Below are 22364 nucleotides of genomic sequence, written 5' to 3'. Positions count from 1 at the left end.
AGCAATGGAGATTTATGGTTCTTTAACGAGGACATCTGGTAATTTTGCATACATTTTGGTCGTGTTAGACGTGTTTTCAAAAAAAAAAAAAAAAAAAAAAAAAAAAAAAAAAAAAAAAAAAAAAAAAAAAAAAAAAAAGTAAGTTCAAATGGCTCTGAGCACTATGGGACTAAACATCTGTGGTCATCAGTCCCCTAGAACTCAGAACTACTTAAACCTACCAAACCTAAGGACACCACACACATCCAGGCCCGAGGCAGGATTCGAACCAGCGCCCATAGCAGTCACGCGGTTCCGGACTGAGCGCCTAGAACTGCTAGACCACCGCGGCTGGCCTCAAAATTTTTAAAGCTATATACTTTGTGCAAGGCTACGGCCAAGGCAGTATTCAGTGAATTCAGTGAAGATTATTTCGTGGAGATAGGTGTACCGAAGGCGATATTGTCCGATAACGGCCCGCAATTTATTTCAAAAATTTGGAATGAGGGGATGAGAGAAGGAGGAATAGAGGTTATTCACATATCGGCATATCACCCCTCCAGTAACCCTTCGGAGCGGTATATGCGAGAATTAGGACGATACTTTCGAACATACTGACACAACAACCACAAAGCCTGAGGCAGGTATGTAGAAAATGTTGAAAGGATTATGAATATATTATCTCACTAAAGTACAGGGTTCACACCAGAGGAAATTATGTTGGGTGTTAAATCCAAGAGTATAGTAGAGGAAATAATTGATTTTTCACTCAGACAAGATGAAGATATTATTCAGAAGAAAGAAATGGTGAGAGAAAAGATGAAGAAACGTGCTGAGGCTCGGATTAACAGGCACGATGAGAATCTGAAGCCAGCAAAATTTAAAGTAGGAGACAAAGTCCTAGTGAAAACTCGCGAAAAATCGAGTGAAATCGACAATGAAATAGCGAAGTTTAAATTTGTTTATAATGGGCCGTTTAGAATTGAAAGTATTCCCCATCCTAACACTTTCTACCTAGTGTACCCACAGTCAGGCAAAAGGTTAGGAGTGAGGAACATAATAGACTTGAAGCTCTATCAGAGCAGAAATGATTAAATTTATTGCATTGATGTATTCATACACTGTCTGATTAAGAATGGCTGAAGTCATTGATGTGGTATGAAATGTATGTGCGTATATAACGGACACCAATGTAAATAGTAGAGTATAGTAATGAACACGATAATTAGGTTTTATTTACTAGCTATAGGATATATTTTGTAATTTGTAAAGTAAAATGAAAAATGATGTCTAATGTAATTAATATTAAGAGTGTACACTGTGTATTGTCAGTAAATGCAAACGGACTAAGACTGTTTATTTAAGTTACAGGTGGATATATACATTAAAGTGGACACTAATTAAAGTGCAGCAAATGATAGTGGTGAAATAGGTGCCTATTGGACGTGGATAACATGCAGGCACCCAAAAGATAAAAGTTCTGTAGCAAAAGGAGTGCACAAGAAAGTGCACTAGCAATGTCATTTTCATTGATAACGGAGATTGAGAAAGGTTGTGGGCATACAACACCGACTACCACAAATGTGTGTGAAAATTATACAAGTATAAATATGTGTGCTGTAATTCTGGTTAATTTCAGGTGGACACCGTTATGTTCAGGCTGTGTGAGCTAATTAATATGTTCTTAGGTGTAGTGCTAATTTTTATTGTTGTTGAATGGACACAGTTATGCACAGGCTGTGTGAATTAGTTAGTATATTCTTTTGTTGTTTACGTGATAATTGGTTAAAACAGACACGAGTACGCTCAAGCTGTGTGAGCCAATTAATGTGTGTTTTTGCTTAGTGCCAGTACAGTTGCATTTAGGTATGGACGGAGATGGTATATGCTGTGTCAGCTAATTAATAGGGTTTTTTATCTGGTTGTGGTACAGTCTAACCATTTAATTAATATGAAGTGATGATAAATTACTGTATCCACAATATTTACTATTGTTTTTTGTAATTTGCAGCTAATTGCTGTACTAAAGAAATTTCGAATGGTGTACAAGGAAAATAATTAATGTAAAGGATGTTTTTTAATAATTATGTATACAAAAGTATTGAATGTCAAATATGTCATTGGTTAAGTTTTACGGAAAGAGTGAGTAACTACTGTAAATTTATGTGATGTTTTGAAGTGTTCTGAATGTGCAAGGGCTGGTTGTTGTGTTCTGGACGTTTCGCTGAGTCTATATGTACTGATAAAGATCAACGAAACGTGGGGCATATGTGACGCTACAAAGCAGTCCTTGCTATGAATTTTTTCGCTTACTTAACACACGACACTGTTTGTATACAATGTATTGTCTAGTGTACATATGTATTGTAAATACTATGTTTAAATTATGTAATATTTAACACTGGCAAGTCAGGGCATATTTAGTTAACATTGAAGTCAGAGAGATTGTTTTGTCGTGCCTCTGGGCGCGGGAGCACGCCAGCAGGTAGTAGTAGCAGTGACGCCATGCTCAGAGTAAGAAGTACAGTCGAGTGCTGCTAGTCCTAGCTGTGTTACATCTCATGGCTAGTGTGTGGATCTAAGTACGACGGGAAAGCAATGGTCAGCATATCTGGAAGCATGGCCGGGCAAGTTATTATGGATTAATGGGCATAGTGCTGAAGAAATGAGGACTTAAATGTGAAGCGCACTGTGGGCCCAAGTCGCAACAGTAAAAGCCCAATGCCACATTGTGTCGCTGCCGGGGACTTTCATCGATCCACCGACGAGGGAAGTAACATCTAAGTAATTTTCGTAGGATAAAATTGTGGAAGGCTTGCCAGTGACTGTGCTTTTCTCTGAAGTTGAACAATTAATAACAAGCACTTTATAATCGAAGTGTTGCAGTTACATTCCACATGACAATAATACCAAGTAGGATAAGTATCTGGTTTTGTGACCATGCTCACTGCTCTCATGTCTACACAAATGCAATAAGCCATTTCTCCATTACTGGTTTTCTTTTGGACTACCACTGTACATGAAGCACAGGGGCTGAAAGAATACTGAATTGCCCTTGCTTCTAGCAAATCTGAGATTTTTTCCCTACTATAGGGTGCTATAGAAGGATGTTGACAATCAGGTGGACTGATAAGATAAGGAATGAGAGGTTCTCCCCTCTGCAGGATCGGTGAAAAAACGAACACATGGAAACTATGACAAGGAGAAGGGTCAAGATGATAGTACATGTGTTAAGGTATCAGGTATCCATGGTACTAGAGGGATCTATAAAAGGTAAAAACTGTAGGAGGAGATAGAAATTGGAATACATCCAGAAAACTGCAGTGGCACTGAGTAGACACATCCCTGTGTGAGGTCAGGATGGCTACTGGGAACCTTCGAAGTGTCTTAGATGCCAGTAAAACATTATTACAATTCAATCATATATTCCCTCTCTAAATATACCGAGGGTCTCACTGAAGCCTTCACTGACCGTAATTATCCTCCCATCCTTGTACAAAAACAAATCTCCCATGCCTTATCTTTCCAGTCTCCCACCACCTCCTAAAGTCCCACAATCCAGCCATAGAGGAGCATTCCCCTCCTAACTCAGTACCATCTGGGACTGGAGCAACTAAATTACATTCTCCGCCAGGGTTTCAATTACCTCTCATCCTGCCCTGAAATGAGAAATGTCCCACCCACTATACTTCCCACCCCTCCTACAGTGGTATTCTGCTGTCCACCAAACCTCCACAATATACTCATCCATCCTTACACAACCCCTGCTCTCAATCCCTTACCTCATGGCTCATACCCCTGTAATAGACCTAGATGCAAGACCTGTCCCATACATCCTCCTGCCACCACCTACTCCAGTCCGATCACTAACATCACCTATCCCATCAAAGGCAGGGCTATCTGTGAAACCAGTCATGTGATTTACAAACTCAGCTGCAACCTCTGTGCTGCATTCTATGTAGGCATGACAACCAACAAGCTGTCTGTCCACATGAATGGCCACCGACAAACTGTGGCCAAGAAACAAGTGGACTACCCTGTAGCTGAACACGCTGCCAAACATGATACCCCTCATCTCAATGACTGCTTCACAGCCTGTGCCATATGGATCCTTTCCACCAACACCAGCTTTTCTGAATTGTGCAGGTGGGAACTTTCCCTGCAATACATCCTATGTTCCTGTAACCCTCCTTGCCTCAACCTTCATTAGTCACTGTCCTCACCCATCCATCCACCTCCCTGTACACCTTCCAGCACTACACGGCTGTGATTTCACTACCAGAACCAATCTTTTAACTTCTTTTTATTTTTATTTCACTCCTTTCCGCTACTTACCCCCTCCCCTTCCACACCTTCTCTCCTGCCCTCCATCTAAACTGCAACACTCCACTGTCTGCAAACCCACCATACTATCCCTCCCCCTCCCCGCCCCAGCCTCCTCCTTAACCCCACCCAGTCGCCACTCGCGCGCGCGCGTCTACTGCTGACAAAGGCCTTAATGGCCGAAAGCTGTGATTGTGAGAATCTTTTTATTGTGCTTATCGCCACTCAGCATCTCCACTATATGGTGAATAGCAACTTTCCTTCTCTTGTATTGTTATTTTTCACCGTCGTCTGGTATGATGACGTTATGATCAAAGTTTATGAATTTTGAAAACTTGTGTTAAAAAAGTGTAGATTCCAAGCCAGTATTGTGGAGGAGGCTATAACACTGTACATTGTTCTGAAGTAATCTGCAAATACGAGGGTTGGAACTTAAATAGTGGCAACTATTTATTCATAATCGATACCAAAGAGTTACATGTTTGCATTTGTTGGTGTCCAGTGTTGTGTAGAACCCATTGCCAGCGATGTGGAAGGTGTAGTATACTGTTAGCAGAGCCCGTTATGTAGATGGTGAGAATTGAGCAGTCTACTGCCTGTCGAATCCCTGGAACAGTTCTGAAGTGAATGCCTCAAAGTGTTTCCTTCATCTTTGGAATCAAATCCGAGTCACAAGGACTCAAGTCCAGGGAGTATGGTGGATGGTACAGTACTTCCCAGTCCCATCGACCAAACAGAGCAGCCACAGCTTGTGCTTATGCGCTCACACATTGTTGTGCAAAATGATGGGTGGGTTGCACAGAAAGCATTGCCACTTCTTTCGCACAGCTGGTCGCAGGTGATGCTCCAAAAAACAAACAGTAATACTGTGCACTGACAGTCCGCCATGGAGGAACGTAATGCGTTAGGATAACACCATCACAGTCGTACACGAGAATCAGCATAACTTCCACCATACTGGGGCTCTGACGCACCTTCGACTTTCGCGGCGACCCATAATGATGCCATTAATTGGATTGGCGTTTCAGCTTTGGCTCATACGATGTGGCCCATATCTCATCCAGTGTTACGATACAGCATAAGAAAGCCTTTCGTTCATGCTTATAGCGCTCCAAGTGCGTCTGAGCAGTGTCGTAACGCATCCATTTCTGCATTTCCGTCAAGTCATGCGGAACCCATCAAGATGCAATTTTTCGTATGGCCAGGTATTCCTTCAGGATGCAAAGCACAGTCATAGGCGCTAATCCGGTTTCATGGGCGAGCTCACAAAATGTATGGCATTAATTGCTGTCCACTAACGTGGCAACAGCATACACTACTTCTCCAGAGACGCTAAAACGACCAGCCCGATGCATGTCTGCCACAGTTTGCTGACATTTGTTGACGGCTTTTACCCAATGTGCCACTGTTCTGTATGGCAATGCCAATTCCCTGCATGCCTCTTGAAGGCCTTGATGACACTGTCATGCTGCACAACCTCTGGCACATTCAAACTTGATCCAACTCCATTGTTACTGTTTCGAAAACATAGTGACACTGTTTCATTAGACCGCTCACTCTCAAGTGACAGTGTTTCTCTTGATTGTGTGCATGCCGGTGACGTGGGATGGGTGAGTCCATTTGCTTGGAGGTAAGGTAGGTATGTCAACAACGTGTGCTATCAGCGACAAGAGTAGATTCCGTTGCATAGTGTCTCCACAACAGGTTGCCACTATTTAAGTTCCAAACTACATATAAAACCCCACTCTCTGCAGAAATGGTCCATCTATTGCTCAACTACCACCGAGTAAGCGCAGTAGAGTACTGCTCCACACACCCAGTCTCCACATTGACACTAAACTAGCACAATTCAGCATCTTTTGTAGGCTCCACTTCTTCTTGGAACCTATTTACGACAGTTTATTGTCTCATATGAAACACATCTGACTGGTCCCTGACTGACAAATTAATGCGATGTTTGTTCTGCCCCATAGGAATCAACTAGTTATATGCGATTTCATACTTCATTCTGATTTCACTTGTGCGTTCCAATCAGAATTTCACTGCATACACATACTAAGTAATGCTGCACAACAGCAGACTTCTATTCACAGCATCCCATTGCGATATCTTGGAACTCGGATTTCAGTTCTCTGCACAACTGAAAGAAATTTTGAATGCCATTATCAAATGATTCCTGTTATGCATTGTAGAATTTCAGTTCTCTCCCAGTTAACATCCCATCTTATCAGTTCTTCTGGATACTGGCAACAATGAATTGCTGATGTCCTTGGATTATTTGATGTCACAGGAGCACCAACAAATCTCAAATCTCACTAGGTCAAGCTGCCACCCTTATTACAGCATTCTACCATATTTCACATAACATAACTGTTCCCACTGAGACTTCTGCCCTACTAGCTATTTTAATAGGGAGTGGCTATATACTAACACTTAACACACAAGCTACTCCAGCTTATTACATGCCTTTTCCAAATTCCAATGGACTGCACTGAGATGAAGTGCAAAAGTTAATGACGACTTTTATTTTTCAACTCTCATTCACTGTAATATTGTAACACAACACAGAGTTATTTTCTTTAATGAAAACCATTTTTATTTTGCATCTGTCTTGCGAATAGCTTACTTCTGTTATTCTTTCAAACATTAGTCATTTATTATTGAGCTTATCTCTCCACTTGATGTTTTACTGCCATGAGTTATTTTTACAAGGTCTGATAAGTCTCATAAATTTCCATGAAAGAATGGATCATTTTTGTTGTGTCTTCATGGTTGGTAAGCTTCATTATTCTAAGGATCATATAAAGAATTTCAACAATGTACAGCAAACAGTTCATTACTGACAGCTGTCTGAATTGGTCAGCGTGTCAACTGCAATTAAAAATGGAGAAAACCGAGTTTCATGCTATTGTTAAATGCTTTCATCTGAAGAGTTGGACTGCTGCACAAATCAAAACAGAATTGGATGAAGTTCATGTGGCCTTTGCGCCATCATTGAAAGCCATTTACTTTTGGATTAATGAATTTACATGTGTTTGGACATGCACTGAAGGTGAAGGACAAACAAAAAACACAGATGAATATTTCTCATAGTTCACCATCTGATGTGTTGGATGGCACTGCAAGCTATGAGCACACCACCTGTCTACACTATCACGACGTTATCCAGCCAATCAGATGCTGTTCTGTGGGTACCAAAGGGGGAAGCTTCACAGTTCAGGACTGTTAGTTTTAGTTCCTGATGAAGATGATGGTGGACATAACTGAAAGCTTGGAATTCTATCCGAATTTGACACAGCAAGTGAGTCAAGAAAACTTTTATGCATTTCAATACAATGTCTGGTAATGGTTAATCACAATCTGTAGAACTTTTTGCAGCAATGTGTATGACTGTTGATGAAACCTAGATACACATCAGAGTCAAAATGGCAGTCAAAACAATGGACAAAGGCTGGTGAAGTGCACCGAAGAAGACAAATACCATTTTATCAGCTGGTAAGGTGATGGCCACTGTTCTTTGTATTCACAAGGAATAATCCTCATAGATTACTTACAAAAAGGCAGAATCATAACTGGTCCCTATTATGCGTCATTGTTTGATCACCTGAAACTTACATTGGCTGAAAAAAGAATAAGACTGGCACGCAAACAAGTACTCGTTCAACATGATAATGCAACATCCCCCAACAACAATGGCAAAAGTGCATGAATAAGGCTTTGAATTGGTTCCTCATCCACCCTAGTCATCAGCCTTAACCCTCTCTGACTTCTGCCTGTTCCCTAAGTTGAAACTTTGCTGTGGTGGTAAGAAATTTGCATCAAATGAGGGAATAATAGTGGAAGTCAACAAGTATTTTCCAGAGTTTGACAGAACCTATTTTTCCGACAGAATGAAAAACCGGAGGGTTGCTGGGTCAACTGTGTACCCACAAAAGGAGACTATGTTGAGAAGTACAGCGAGATGTTTATCGGTAGGGGAGGGGGGAAATTCTTGCTTTTACCCGAACTATCAAATCGCCCTCATACAGTCTTCCTCTCCAGTTTAAGTGAACTTCATTATCTCGCTTTTTCGATCACATACATTGGGGTCAAGGGAATTACCCTTCACATGTTTATTCTAATTGTAATTATTTGTTGATAAGGCACATTAATGCAATGAGAAGTGTCAAGTTTTGCAGTTGCCATTTTATACTTTTGTAAGTGAAATCCATTTAATTTCATATGACATTTTGGTTGATGCGCAGAAAGATTTAATCAATTAGTTGACTTTGGGCCTTGCGGACAGTCACATATTTCCAGTTTTGCAATTTTCTTTGGTCACTTAAAGAGTTACAACATTACTTAGAAGACGTAATCGATGGTGCTAACAAACTCTACAAGTTGGCTTACAATGCTAGCATCCTACCTGACTACAGTTATAATTTTGTCCTACGATTTCAGTCTGTCTTTTATCTTCCGGTTGGCAACCAATTAGTGCCACCCTGGTGGTTACCCTATCACCGTAAGCATGCTGGGTGCTGCCTACCCACACAGTCTTAATAAAAACTGACTGCAACTTAGTGAGGAATCCTTTCAGTGTCATGTGGCCCCTATTTGATTACCAATCATACCAGGTCTGATTTTCACTCCAAGATTGGCTACATAAGTTTCAAGCATGTCTCATTTTAATTATGTTGAGTGATTACTTGCCAGTGTATGTTTGTAATTTTGCTAAATATATGTGTGTTTTCAATTTTGCTTGCACCCACCAGGTGTTACTGCATTCTTTGAAGGCAGTGGACAGCACCAGTAATACCACAAGGGCCACCAAGTCTTCTCTATTAATGTTAGAAATCAATTGTCCACCCCCCCCCCCCAAATACACACAATAAATATAAAAAGTTAAAAGATAGATCTTTTACTGAGTACCAATCAACTGTACTTATGTATATTTCATTTATAGCTCATTCTGTTGTGCTCGATTGTGATATGTGTATCATCAACAAAAAGCCATCCATCAGACACAAATTGAAGACAGTGTTGAATGTCTAGTCTATAGTCAAACTGTCACCAACTATATCACAAATTAGTGATAACACAACAGACAATAATGACTCGTGTGAAATGTGTTTCCTTCATTGCACAAACATTAGGTAGAAGAGTAACATCATCTGCAAAGGGGTGTTGATAGAGTGTAAGGGAAGAATGACAAGCAAATACAAAAGTGTCAATTCTCTCAGCAGGCACTAATTTTTTGACATAATGTGAATGAAACTGCTTTGAGTTTGACAACACTACAGGTATATGAATACCAATGAAATCTCAAGCATTAAAATGTAAAACAATAAATTACTGGTCCAAAAATTAATGTCAGATGCAGATGTTCAATCTGACCACGAGGGGAGTAAAATTGTAGAAGACCAAGGATCAAATGGATGTAAGTAGTTTGTATTTATGCAGAGATGGAGAAAATTTCAGAAGTCAGAGTAGCATAGAAAGTTGCATCAAATCAGTTTTCAGACTGGAGACAACGATGACGACGACTTGTTTCTGTGATATGTACAGCATCCACCATTATCACTCTAAGGATGAAAATGCTTCTCATCATAAAACTACTCAGTTAACACAGCATGCTCTTCAGTTTTCTGGGTAAAGGGTTTTGGCAATTTAACATTTATTTGGTGTTTAGCAGTAAAGAGTACAAGTACGAGTATTTATTACCAGACACTGCAGTTTCCACAAGACACAAGATCAGCATCTGGCGTTATATTTACCTTTCACATCAAAAATATTTTAAAAATAAGGAAATACAAGACAGAGAGGCAACGAGTAATGTGATAGGGATTGAGGATCATCCTTCGTAAAATAAATACTTACAAGACTTCAAGAAGTTTGCACAAGAAAACTTACAGAAATCAGAGCCACACCCACAAATGGAACAATTGCAAGCAGATTAAATGTGGCAGTACGACAGAACCATCAAAAGCTACATGCAATAACACGTAAAAATTATGTAAAACTCTAAAAGCAGGTGGATTTTGTACATGAGTAACACTTACCTTTCAAACTCAAGTACAGTATATTTACAAATTTAATCTACTGCACACCATGGAAGCTTAAATTATGTGAATGCTTCCCTTTGGTAGTTGACAAAAGACACTGGTAACAAAAAACGTAACTGGACTAGCACATACACACAAAGAACACTTACCCTGGGCCAGGGTAGTAATATGGAGGAGGACGCTCATACTCAGTAGACAGAGGAGGACTGTGGTAGCGAGGCACACCCCCGTTAGAGAAGTCCCAGTGTCTACACAAGCAAGGCAACAACATATGATGACAAAGTTTGCCAACTTAAAAAAACTGCAATACATTTAAACAGAAGCACCTATAATGTATTTTTATTTTCTTTTCAGAGAAACAATTTGTAAACCACAATACAATAACACGACACAGTAACAATTAAAAAATTAGCAAAAGAAGCCCATAACAGGATAAGTAAGATGTTTACTAATTATACTTATTAAGTTCAGAAAGAGAGAAACAGGAAGACCAGTGTTACCTCAAGAAGATCTAACTTCCAGTACCAGGGCAGGGGAGGATGGAGTGGGGCAGAGGGTGACTGTCGTAGAGGATGACTGTGGAGGAAGAGAGGGAACGAAGGGGAGGAGAGTGTATGAAAGGAAGGATATGGGGGCATATGAAGGGGATGATGGATATTTCACATGTATAGTGCAGAGTTAAAGTGAATGCATTAAGTGGTACATTGTAAAACAATTTGCCAGACATTTACTATGAAGTTTTGCAATGTACTGAATCAACCATATACAGTGTGCAATATTTTATATTTTCAAGCTTTAATGATGACCAAGTTCAAAAGTTGAGATATGTGCAAAAGATACAGAACTGATAACACAGCTGTGTAATTTTTCATTGATGTAAATGTAATTTATGTCTGTTAATGAAACAAGCATACAAACAACTCAGTCCACAAGCACAATAATAAACACTTTCCAGAATCATCATCAACTGGAACAATGATGACAATTTGTCACTGATCTACGACACTTACTGCATTACAATGTCATATCGTCTTTAAAGAATTCGCCAACTGCATATGAGTATCTATTTAAAATAATTCTCATTTATTGTTCTGCCTTCAGTTGCACACTTTTTTTAATTCGATTACATTTTTCGATCACTCTGGATCATCTTTGCATCTAAAGCAAAAACTAAATATGTACCATCCAATATTTTGCAACAACAGAAAAGAAAGAAAAGAAATGGAATGAAATGAAAAGAATTTTACATGTAGGTAGAATTAACCTAGCATTTGCATCAGGAATCTGTCTTGTCTACTCTGAGCAACATATCAGAGTACTGTATTTTGCAACTGCAGCCCATGTTTTAAATGGGTGGATGTTGCTGGTATTGGGGAAAGAGGGGGGGGGGGGGGGCAGAGAAGGAGTGAGGCTGACTGGGAGAGGGGAAATGAAATGGGAAGGGAGTGATGGGGATGACATGTGTTTATCAAGAGAGATTGTGCTAAAATTATAGAATGTATAATCACATAAAAATTCTCGTTGAAGCACCAACAGTGCAGAACAATGCATATGTGAAAACTAGATGGTGTAAGACAGTGGTAAAATGGCACCCATAGCATCTCTGCCACTATCCCTTCCTCCCCCTCCCACCCTTGCCTTCTTTACCCACTCTCAATCCCATCTTTGCTCCATCAACAATGGTTTACATTTTACATATGCATTTTTCTACACTATTAGTGTTTCAATGAGAATTTTTATAAAATTTATACATACTATAATTTTAGCACAACCTCCCGCTGAAATCATCACATCCCCACCTCTTCCTTCTTGCTTCCTTTCTCCTCCCTGAATCAGCCTCACTCTATTTCCCATCCTCCTACCTCCAACATCTACCTGTTTAAAACACTGATTGCAGTTGCAAAATACAAAAACACTAACTGCAGAAGCAAAATACAGAACTCTGATATGTTGTTCTGAGTAGACAAGACACGTTGCTAACACAATTCCTTAGGTAAATTCTACATTTATACACAATTCTTCTCTTTTCTACCATTGTAAAATATTAGATGGTAGATATTTAGTTTTACTATGTTTTAAATTTGAATGTGATCCTGAGTGAGCAAAACATGTAATCAAATTTAAAAAGTGAGCAACCGAGACACGACAATAAACAAGAATTATCTTAAATATCTTTCTGATGGCCAGTACAGTTTTTTGTGTCAGTGCATTACATATTATTTGAATCTGATCAAACAATGGAAAATCCAGGATGGAATGTAACAATATTATTAAAAGGAAAGTTGCTACTCACCATATAGTGGAAATGTTGAGTCGCAGATAGGCACAACAAAAAGAATGTCACAAATAAAGCTTTCAGCCATCAAGGCCTTCATCAACAATAGATCACACACACACACACACACACACACACACACACACACACACACACACACACAAATGCAAACTCAATTCACACATACAACTGCAGTCTCAGGCAACTGAAACACACTGCGAGCAGCAGCACCAGTCCATGATGGCATGATGGGAGTGGTGGTGGTGGTGGTGGTGGTGGTGGTGGTGTGGAGGGGGAGGGGAAGGGGGAGGGGGAGGGTAAGGAGGAGGCTGGGGTGGGGAGGGGGTGGGGACAGTGTGGTGGGTGTGGCAGACAGTGAAGAGCTGCAGGTAAGACGTAGGGCAGGGGAGAGGTGGGGAGAGGAAGTAGCAGAAAAGGAGTGATGCTGGAATGATGGCTGTGTAGTGCTGGAATGGGAACAGGGGAGGGGGGGGGGGGGGGGGAGGGGCAGAACGGGTGAGGGCAATGACTAACGAAAGTTGCGGCCAGGAGGGTTACGGGAATGTAGAATGTATTGCAGGGAAAGCTCCAGTCTCTCATCAACTCTGTAAGTCCCACCGTCTGCCCACAGAGGAGCATTCCCCTCCTATCTCAGTACCACCCAGGACTGGAGCAATTGAATTATATTCTCCGCCATGGTTTTGACCACCTTTCATCATGCCCTGAAATGAGCAGTGTCCTGCCCACTATCCTTCCCATCCCTCCCACAGTGGTACTCTGCCATCCACTGAACCTACACGATATACTCATCCATAAGCCCCTGCTGCCAATCCCTTACCGCATGGCTCATACCCCTGTAATAGACCTACATGCCAGACCTGTCCCGTGCATCCTCCCACCACCACTTACTCCAGTCCGTTCAGTAACATCACCTATCCCATCAAACGCAGGGCTACCTGTGAAGCTGTCTGTCTGTATGAATGGCCACAAACAAACTGTGGCCAAGAAACAAGTGGACGACCCTGTTGCTGAACAGGACATCCTTCATTTCAATGACTTCTTCTCAGCCTGTGCCATATGGAGCCTTCCCACCAACACCTGCTTTTCTGAATTTCACAGGTGAGAACTTTACCTGCAATACATCCTATGTTCCCATAACCCTCTTGGCCTCAACCTCCATTAGTCACTGTCCTTACCCATCCTGCCCCTTCCCTGTTCTCATTCCAACACTACACAGCCATCATTCCACCACTTGTCTCCTTTTCCGCTACTGCCACCCCCACCATACTACCCCTTTCCCCTGCCCTCTGTCTAACCTGCGGCACTTCACTATCTGCTGCCCTCACCATACTATCCCTCCCCCTCCCCACCCCAGCCTCCTCCTTACCCCCACCCAGTCACCACCACTCCCATCATGCACTGATGCTGCTGCTCGCAGTGTGGTTTCAGTTGCCTGAGACTGCAGTCCTGTGTGTGTGTGTGTGTGTGTGTGTGTGTGATCTATTGTTGACAAAGGCCTTGATGGCCAAAAGCTTTATTTGTGACAGTCTTTTTGTTGTGCCTATCTGTGACTCAGCTTCTCCACTATATGGTAAGTAGGGACTTCCCTTTTCATAATAATATTTGAATCTGATTATAAAGTATTTGAGTCATATTATAACTGATGTTCTGGCTTACTTTGAAACTTGCCCTACTACTTTCTCCGAATTTGTACTTAAGGTACCTGCTTTGGAAGCAGCCATTCAATGTCATCAGCAAAGTGAAGTCGGTTCACGTATGTTCCATCAAAAATGAATATAGAATACTTTTTTGCAGTTCAGAGATCTGAAAACTTCCTGTAGGGCACACTGTTGATCTTGAAATGAGTTGTAGGTTATCACAACAAATGTGGAAGGTACAAATGGAACCAATCAACTTTATGTGACATTAATAAATTTCAGAAACCAGTCAGTCTTAAAAGTTACATATTATAACACCAATGAAAATTATTTCATAGTAACTTCACATGGACATGCAGTAGAAATGATGAATAAACAACTAAAGATAAAAATATTTATTAGATTTGAAGGCTGTTTAGTTCTTACACAAAAAGACAGGACAGGTTCAATAGGATTTCAACAATTAGTAGATGATTCTTGAAAGAGTGACAACATGTATCATCATTTTGTAGCGCAGGAAAGACAATCAGTACTACTACAAAAATTCTGCAAACTTTGCACACTTTTGGGTTTGGAACTGAGATGTCATTTTCTATTTACACCATACTCTGGCAACTTCCATAGCTGTCTTCATCAGGCGTTAAGCTTAGATTTCATTGCTTTCTGTTCCAACTACCATATTTACTCGAATCTAAGCCGCACTTTTTTTCCGGTTTTTGTAATCCAAAAAACCGCCTGCGGCTTAGAATTGAGTGAAAAGTAAGCGGAAGTTCTGAAAAATATTGGTAGGTGTCGCCACAACTAACTTCTGCCGTCAAATATATGTCGCGCTACACAGGTATGCTTTGCAGGCACAAAGATAAATACTGGCACCAAAACCTCTGCGTCAGTAAATAAATTAAAAGGTAGAAGAACGTAAACATAATGCCATCTATTCTTTCGTGTTTGCTGCTATTTCATTTAAATCCTGTCTGCCTAATTAACTACGAAACTAGAACAGCAAACGCGGAAGAACATACATATCATGTCATGTTTATATTCGTATTATTCTTATGCTGAATAGCGATACAGTCAGAGACTAAGCACGGCAACTGACTAGATTTTTAAATCTAAGATGACCCTAATTTCTGTGCAGAATGTAATGTACTAGAGAGTCGTCTGCAAAGATTTTCAAACGGAGAAAAATTTTCGCTAAACTCTCGTTCAGAACATCTTCTCTCATACGCAGTCTATTATTTGGTTCTTGCTGATCATTATAAAAGAAAGCAGCAGTTTAAGTAACAACAAATAGCAGACTCTCGCCATTGGTTCGCTTATGAGACAATTCCTCTCTCTCTCTCTCTCTCTCTCTCTCTCTCTCCTTTTTATTTTTTTAAATTGTAAGCTGCGGTAGCACGCACAAAAGCAAGCCTTGCCGCGAGCGGCGACAGGTCGTAAACACGCATTATCAGAATGTAACAAACAATGCATGACACAGTACAATAATGCATTTTCAGCTTAGAGTGACATAAACACCTATAACAAAGAGAATGGCAGTTATCAGATCAAAGCAAAATAAGCAATCAATTCAAACCAGACGAAGCACGCGAAAAAGGAAGGATACCCATATAAATACGGACGGAGCGCCTGACACATAGCAATGGCTACCTGGTAAAGCTTAACTGTTAAGCTTACAACTCGAACCAAACTACTGTAGCCGTATCTTCATCCATTCGGCCTCAATTGTGTTTCACATTACAATGGACCAACTGTTTTTCGGTTTGGAGGGGCGGTCTAAAACTTTTCTCTCACGTTGAATTTCAAGTCTCAAATTTCAGGAGTGGCTTAGAGTCGGGAATTTTTTTTTTCCCTTGATTTTGAGTCTCATTTTTCGGGTGCAGCTTAGATTCGAGTGCGGCTTAGATTCGAGTAAATACGGTACAATAAAAATGTGAATGGTACACACTGTACGCCGCCATAGTGAGTCAACATCAAATGATGCAACAGTCAATATTAATTCAAGTCAAACAGAACAGTGATGCCAGAACGCAAAACCCTTTACTGAAAAGCATCTTAATAGATATTTATCTATAAACAGAGGGAAACTATTGACTTTTTTAGCATAATTTTAGTAAAGTGAGTGCTAGATTGCAGACTTTAGTAAAGCTAAAACCTCTGTCCCAGTTGACTGAATTATCTGCCACTCTAATCTCAACGGAATGGGCTGGGAGAAAGTTTTTCAAACTGCCGGTGACATTGTACTGAATATGGGATATTGCAGAGATCCTGAAACTAAGTTAACCATAAAGTTTTTCAAAACTGACTCTTTTTCTAGCTCATTCAGTAGAAGAAATGTTATTTATAATAGTGAAGATGAACAAGTGATCATAGCTCTTGAGGCACCCACTTTAGAGCCCATGTTTACTGGACATTCTTTTCCTGTTTTTGTCCATAAAGTGATTCTCTTAATTGAAGCTGAAATAAGAGTTCATCATGAAAAGATTGTCTAAAGTACCCTGATGGCTTTTGTTACACATGTTAGTGATGAACACTCTCTTCAAACTAACAGGTGAACATCACTGTCTTTTTCAAGGAAGTACATTGTGCATACTTCCCAATTCACTTTGGGTTTCAAGATAAGCCTTGAGCTCTCTGTGATGTTTGTGAAAGTTGCGTGGAGACCCTAAAGCCTAAGACAGTGAAGAAACAGAGAAAGGAAGAGTTTAAATTTTGAAGTGCCTACAGATAGCAAAGCACCAAGAAACAAATGACGACTGCTACTTTTGTGTTGTTAATACAAAAGGCTTCAATAGATACAAAATACAGAAGTGGAAGTATCCAGATCTGGAGTCAGCAAGGCAACTTGTGCCACAGAGCATAGATGTTTGTGTAGAAATGTTTAACACTCTCACAGAAACTACACTGTTACATCTTCAAGAACAGAGCTGAGCTAGTAGCAGTAGATCTGAAGTTGAACGAAAAACTTCAATATCTTATAAATTAAAATTATCTTACATGTCTAGAGAAAAGAGATTTCTGCCATACTTCAGTGAAGATGATGAACTTATACACTGCAAAAATATCAGTGAACTATTTATCAAAATGGGTTTACTATAACAGCAGCAAACCAGGTTCTCCAGAAGCCTGAAATTTGTTCTACTACACAATATTAACTACTATGTGTAGTGTATAGGCTACTTGCCCGGCTGACCTGCAACCCCTCTCACACCTGAGATATGTAAGGTTCTAACTCAGAACAGGTTACATCAGCAGACGACAGAACTTCCATCATGCATGCTGACTATCCAGCAGGTGGCAGTAAGAGCACTGCTAGGGCTCACTGGCCCCATGGACCTGTTTGCTTTCGCAGGTCCCATGATTACAAGTAGTTACTACAGTATCTCTATGTGGCCTGGTGTGACAATGCTCCATGCCAGTCTTCCATCTAACTCTGGGCCTGATTCCACTTGCACCTGCAGTTCTTCAGTCAGATTCTCAATCAGAATCTTCCCAATATACACCACCATGCCTCACCGACCACCACTGATCGAGAGAGCCACCAGTGTTCACCCACATCATCGCCAGACCTGACCTCTGCATTGGAGACTATTGGCGTGAACAATGTTATTTTGTTCTACTTCCAAATGAATATACAGTATTCAATATTCTTAATTAATATTCAGATTTGACTGTTTTGTCATTATGACCTTCAGCCTAAGTTCAGACTTGCATAAATCCAATGCTAATGGCAAACTTTCACAAACAACTGCATTGATTAACTTTCCTCCAAAGGAGGAGTATTCTTGTTTATGCACTTTCCAGCAAAACTGTTCTGCATTGTTTACCTGGGCTGTGTTCTCATCGTGCCTCAACTGGTGCAAGACTTATCACCACATCTCGATTCCAATTGTTTGCTCAATAAAGCTGTGAGAGTTATATGAGAAAAAGTCATTATGGCCACACAAAACTTTTATTATCACCAGCACAAATGGGCTGTGTGTGCTTATTTCAGATTGTGAACTTTTTGCATTGGCTAGAAAGCAGATATACAAAATACCCATGTTTCATATGCACATGAAATAGAAGAGCACAACAGAATCATTGGAAGGCTTACAAGGGTAAACCTGTAAGTGCAGTAAACATCACAAATGAACCTTTGGTTGACAAGGAGAAAATAATTCTCTCAGCACTGTATATAAAACTATACCAAATGAAGCGGTCTGTGAAGACACTGGGTAGAAATGGAAATTGTTTCTACATCTACATCTGCATCCATACTCCACAAGCCACCTGACGGTGTGTGGCAGAGGGTAAGCCACCTGACAGTGTGTGGCAGAGGGTACCTTGAGTACCTCTACCAATTCTCCCTTCAATTCCAGTCTCATATTGTTCGTGGAAAGAAAGATTGTCGGTATGCCTCTGTGTGGGCTCTAATCTCTCCGATTTTATCCTCATAGTCTCTTCGTAAGATACACATAGGAGGGAGCAATATACTGCTTGACTCCTCGGTGAAGGTATGTTCTCGAAACTTCAACAAAAGCCCTTACTGAGCTACTGAGCATCTCTCTTGCACTGGAGTTTATCTGTCATCTCCGTAACGCTTTTGCAATTACTAAATGATCCTGTAACGAAGCCAGCTGCTCTCCGTTGGATCTTCTCTATCTCTTCTATCAATCCTATCTGGAACAGATCCCACACTGGTGAGCAGTATTCAAGCAGTGGGCAAACAAGTGCACTGTAACCTACTTCCTTTGTTTTCAGACTGCATTTCCTTAGGATTCTTCCAATGAATCTCAGTCTGGCATCTGCTTTACCTATGATTAATTTTATATGGTCATTCCATTTTAAATCACTCCTAATGCCTACTCCCAGATAATTAATGGAATTAATTGCTTCCAGTTGCTGACCTGCTATATTGTATCTAAATGACAAAGGATCTTTCTTTCTATGTATTCGCAGCGCATTACACTTGTCTGCATTCAGGTTCAATTGCCATTCCCTGCACCATGCATCAATTCGTTGCAGATCCTCCTGCATTTCAGTACAATTTTCCATTGTTACAACCTCTCGATATACTACAGCATAATCCACAAAAAGCCTCAGTGAACTTCCGATGTTATCCACACGACCATTTATATACACTGTGATTAGCAACAGTCCTATGACACTCCCCTGCGGCACACCTGAAATCACTCTTACTTTGGAAGCCTTCTCTCTATTGAGAATGACATGCTGCGTTCTGTTATCTAGGAACTCTTCAATCCAATCACACAATTGGTCTGATAGTCCATATACTCTTACTTTGTTCATTAAGCAACTGTGGGGAACTGTAGCAAATGCCTTGCGGAAGCAAGAAACATGGCATCTACCTGATAACCCGTGTGTATGGCCCTCCGAGTTTCGTGTACGAATAGCGCAAACTGGATTTCACACAATCATCTTTTTTGAAACCCATGCTGATTCCTACAAAGTAGATTTCTAGTCTCCAGAAAAGTCATTAACTTGAACATAATATGTGTTCGAAATTCTACAACTGATCGACGTTAGAGATACAGGTCTATGGTTCTGCACATCTGTTCGATGTCCCATCTTGAAAACAGGGTTGACCTGTGCCCTTTTCCAATCTTTTGGAAAGCTGCGCTCTTCTAGAGACCTATGGTACACCGCCGCAAGAAGGGCGACAAGTTCCTTCGCGTACTCTGTGCAAAATCGAACTGGTATCCCATCAGGTCCAGCGATTTTAATTGTTTTTCTATCCCTCTGCCTTTATTTTGATATCTACCATTTTGTCATTGTGTGACAATCTAGAGATGGAACTACAGTGCAGTCTTCCTCTGTGAAACGGCTTTGGAAAAAGACATTTAGTATTTCGGACTTTAGTCTGTCATCCTCTGTTTCAGTAACATTTTGGTCACAGAGTGTCTGGACATTTTATTTTGACCCACCAACTGCTTTGACATAAGACCAAAATTTCTTTGGATTTTCTGGCAAGTCAGTACATAGAAATTTACTTTCGAATTTGTTGAACACCTCTCGTATATCCCTCCTCACACCACACTTCGCTTTGTGTAATTTTTGTTTGCCTGCAGGGCTTTGGCTATGTTTATGTTTGCTGTGAAGTTCCCTTTGCTTCCATAGCAGTTTTCTAACTTGGTTGTTGTACCACAGTGGCTCTTTTCCATCTTTTACGATCTTGCTAGGCACATACTCATCTAATGCATATTGTACAATGGTTGTGAACTTTGTCCACTGATCCTCAACACTATCTGTACTTGAGATAAAACTTTTTGTGTTGAGCCGTCAAGTACTCTGAAATCTGCTTTTTGTCACTTTTGCTAAACAGAAAAATCTTCCTACATTTTTTAATATTTCTATTTACGGTTGATATCACCGGTGCTATAACCACTTTATGATTGCTGATTCCTTGTTACGCGTTAACTGTTTCAAATAGTTCGGGTCTGTTTGTCACCAGAAGGTCTAATATGTTATCGCCACGAGTCAGTTCTCTGTTTAACTGCCCAAGTATATTGTGAGGGTACAAATTTGATCATGTAAATTATGCAGCAAATGTCACCAAAAACAATGTTCGAGTAACATATAATCTAGTGTGGCTTGAAACAATTACATTCAGAGTTACTTTGAGTAATTAACTGGAGAATGATTCTACATTAGAACAGCTACTGCTGGTTGGTAGTTTGATGATAATTCAGAAGTGCCTGAGAGTTGGATACGCTACACTGTGTGGCCGATAAAACAGTAACTGACATGTGTATGCATGTCAGCTCGCTGGTTTTGGGCTGCCATGGAACCACCACAAGAAGCTACCCATACAATATAATTTAGTGAAATATACAGGCTGGTCCATTGATAGTGACCGGGTCAAATATCCCACGAAATAAGCATCAAACAAAAAAAACTACAAAGAACGAAACTCGTCTAGCTTGAAGGGGGAAACCAGATGGCCCTGCCATAGGTCAAACGGATATCAACTGCATCTTTTTAAACAGGAATCCCCATTTTTTATTCGTTTAGTACGTAAAGAAATATGAATGTTTTCGTTGGACCACTTTTTTTTGCTTTATGATAGATGGCGCTGTAATAGACACAAACGTATAAGTAGGTGGTATCACGTAACATTCCACCAGTGCGGATGGTATTTGCTTCGTGGTACAGTACTCATGTTAAAATGGACCGTTTACCAACTACGAAAAAGGTTGATAACGTGTTGATGCATGGCTACTGTCATCAAAATGCCCAACGGGCGTGTGCTATGTATGCTGCTGGACGACATCATCCAAGTGTCCGGACCGTTCGCCGGATAGTTTGTTATTTAAGGAAACAGGAAGTGTACAGCCACATGTGAAACGTCAACCACAACCTGCAACAAATGAATGATGCCCAAGTAGGTGTTTTAGCTGCTGTCGTGGCTAATCCACACATCAGTAACAGACAAATTGCGCGAGAATCGGGAATCTCAAAAGCGTCGGTGTTGAGAATGCTACATCAACATCGATTGCACCTGTACCATATTTCTATGCACCAGGAATTGCATGGTGACGACTTTGAACGTCGTGTACAGTTCTGCCACTGGACACAAGAGAAATTACGGGACGATGACAGATTTTTGGCACGCATTCTATTTGGCGACAAAGTATCATTCACCAACAGCGGTAACGTAAACCGGCATAATATGGACTATTGGGCAACGGAAAATCCACGATGGCTGCGACAAGTGGAACATCAGCAACCTTGGTGGGTTAATGTGTGGTGTGGCATTAACGGAGGAAGGATAATTGGCCCCCATTTTATCAATGGCAATCTAAATGGTGCAATGTATGCTGATTTCCTACGTAATGTTCTACCGATGTTACTACAAGATGTTTCACTGCATGACAGAATGGCGACATACTTCCAATCTTCCAATATGTTGGATGTCCGGCATATAGCTCATGTGCGATTGAAACGGTATTGAATGGCATATTTCATGACAGCTGGATTGGTCGTCGAAGCACCATACCACGGCCTGCACGTTCACCGGATCTGACGTCCCCGGATTTCTTTCCGTGAGGAAAGTTGAAGGATATTTGCCATCATGATCCACCGACAACA

At 40.6% G+C, this 22364-nt stretch overlaps 1 protein-coding gene across 1 annotated transcript in view; it reads right to left on the bottom strand.

Annotated features, from left to right (window-relative positions):
* The window catches only part of LOC124778016 (prominin-like protein), a 519332-nt gene that overhangs the window by 31481 nt on the left and 465487 nt on the right, over positions 1-22364 (bottom strand). The window contains 1 exon segment of the mRNA XM_047253593.1: positions 10493-10591. Coding sequence (XP_047109549.1) covers positions 10493-10591 — 99 coding nt within the window.

The sequence above is a fragment of the Schistocerca piceifrons genome, chromosome 2 (assembly GCF_021461385.2).
Source record: "Schistocerca piceifrons isolate TAMUIC-IGC-003096 chromosome 2, iqSchPice1.1, whole genome shotgun sequence".
Classification (NCBI taxonomy): Eukaryota; Metazoa; Arthropoda; class Insecta; order Orthoptera; family Acrididae; genus Schistocerca; species Schistocerca piceifrons.
This window is presented reverse-complemented; position numbering and strand designations above follow the sequence as displayed.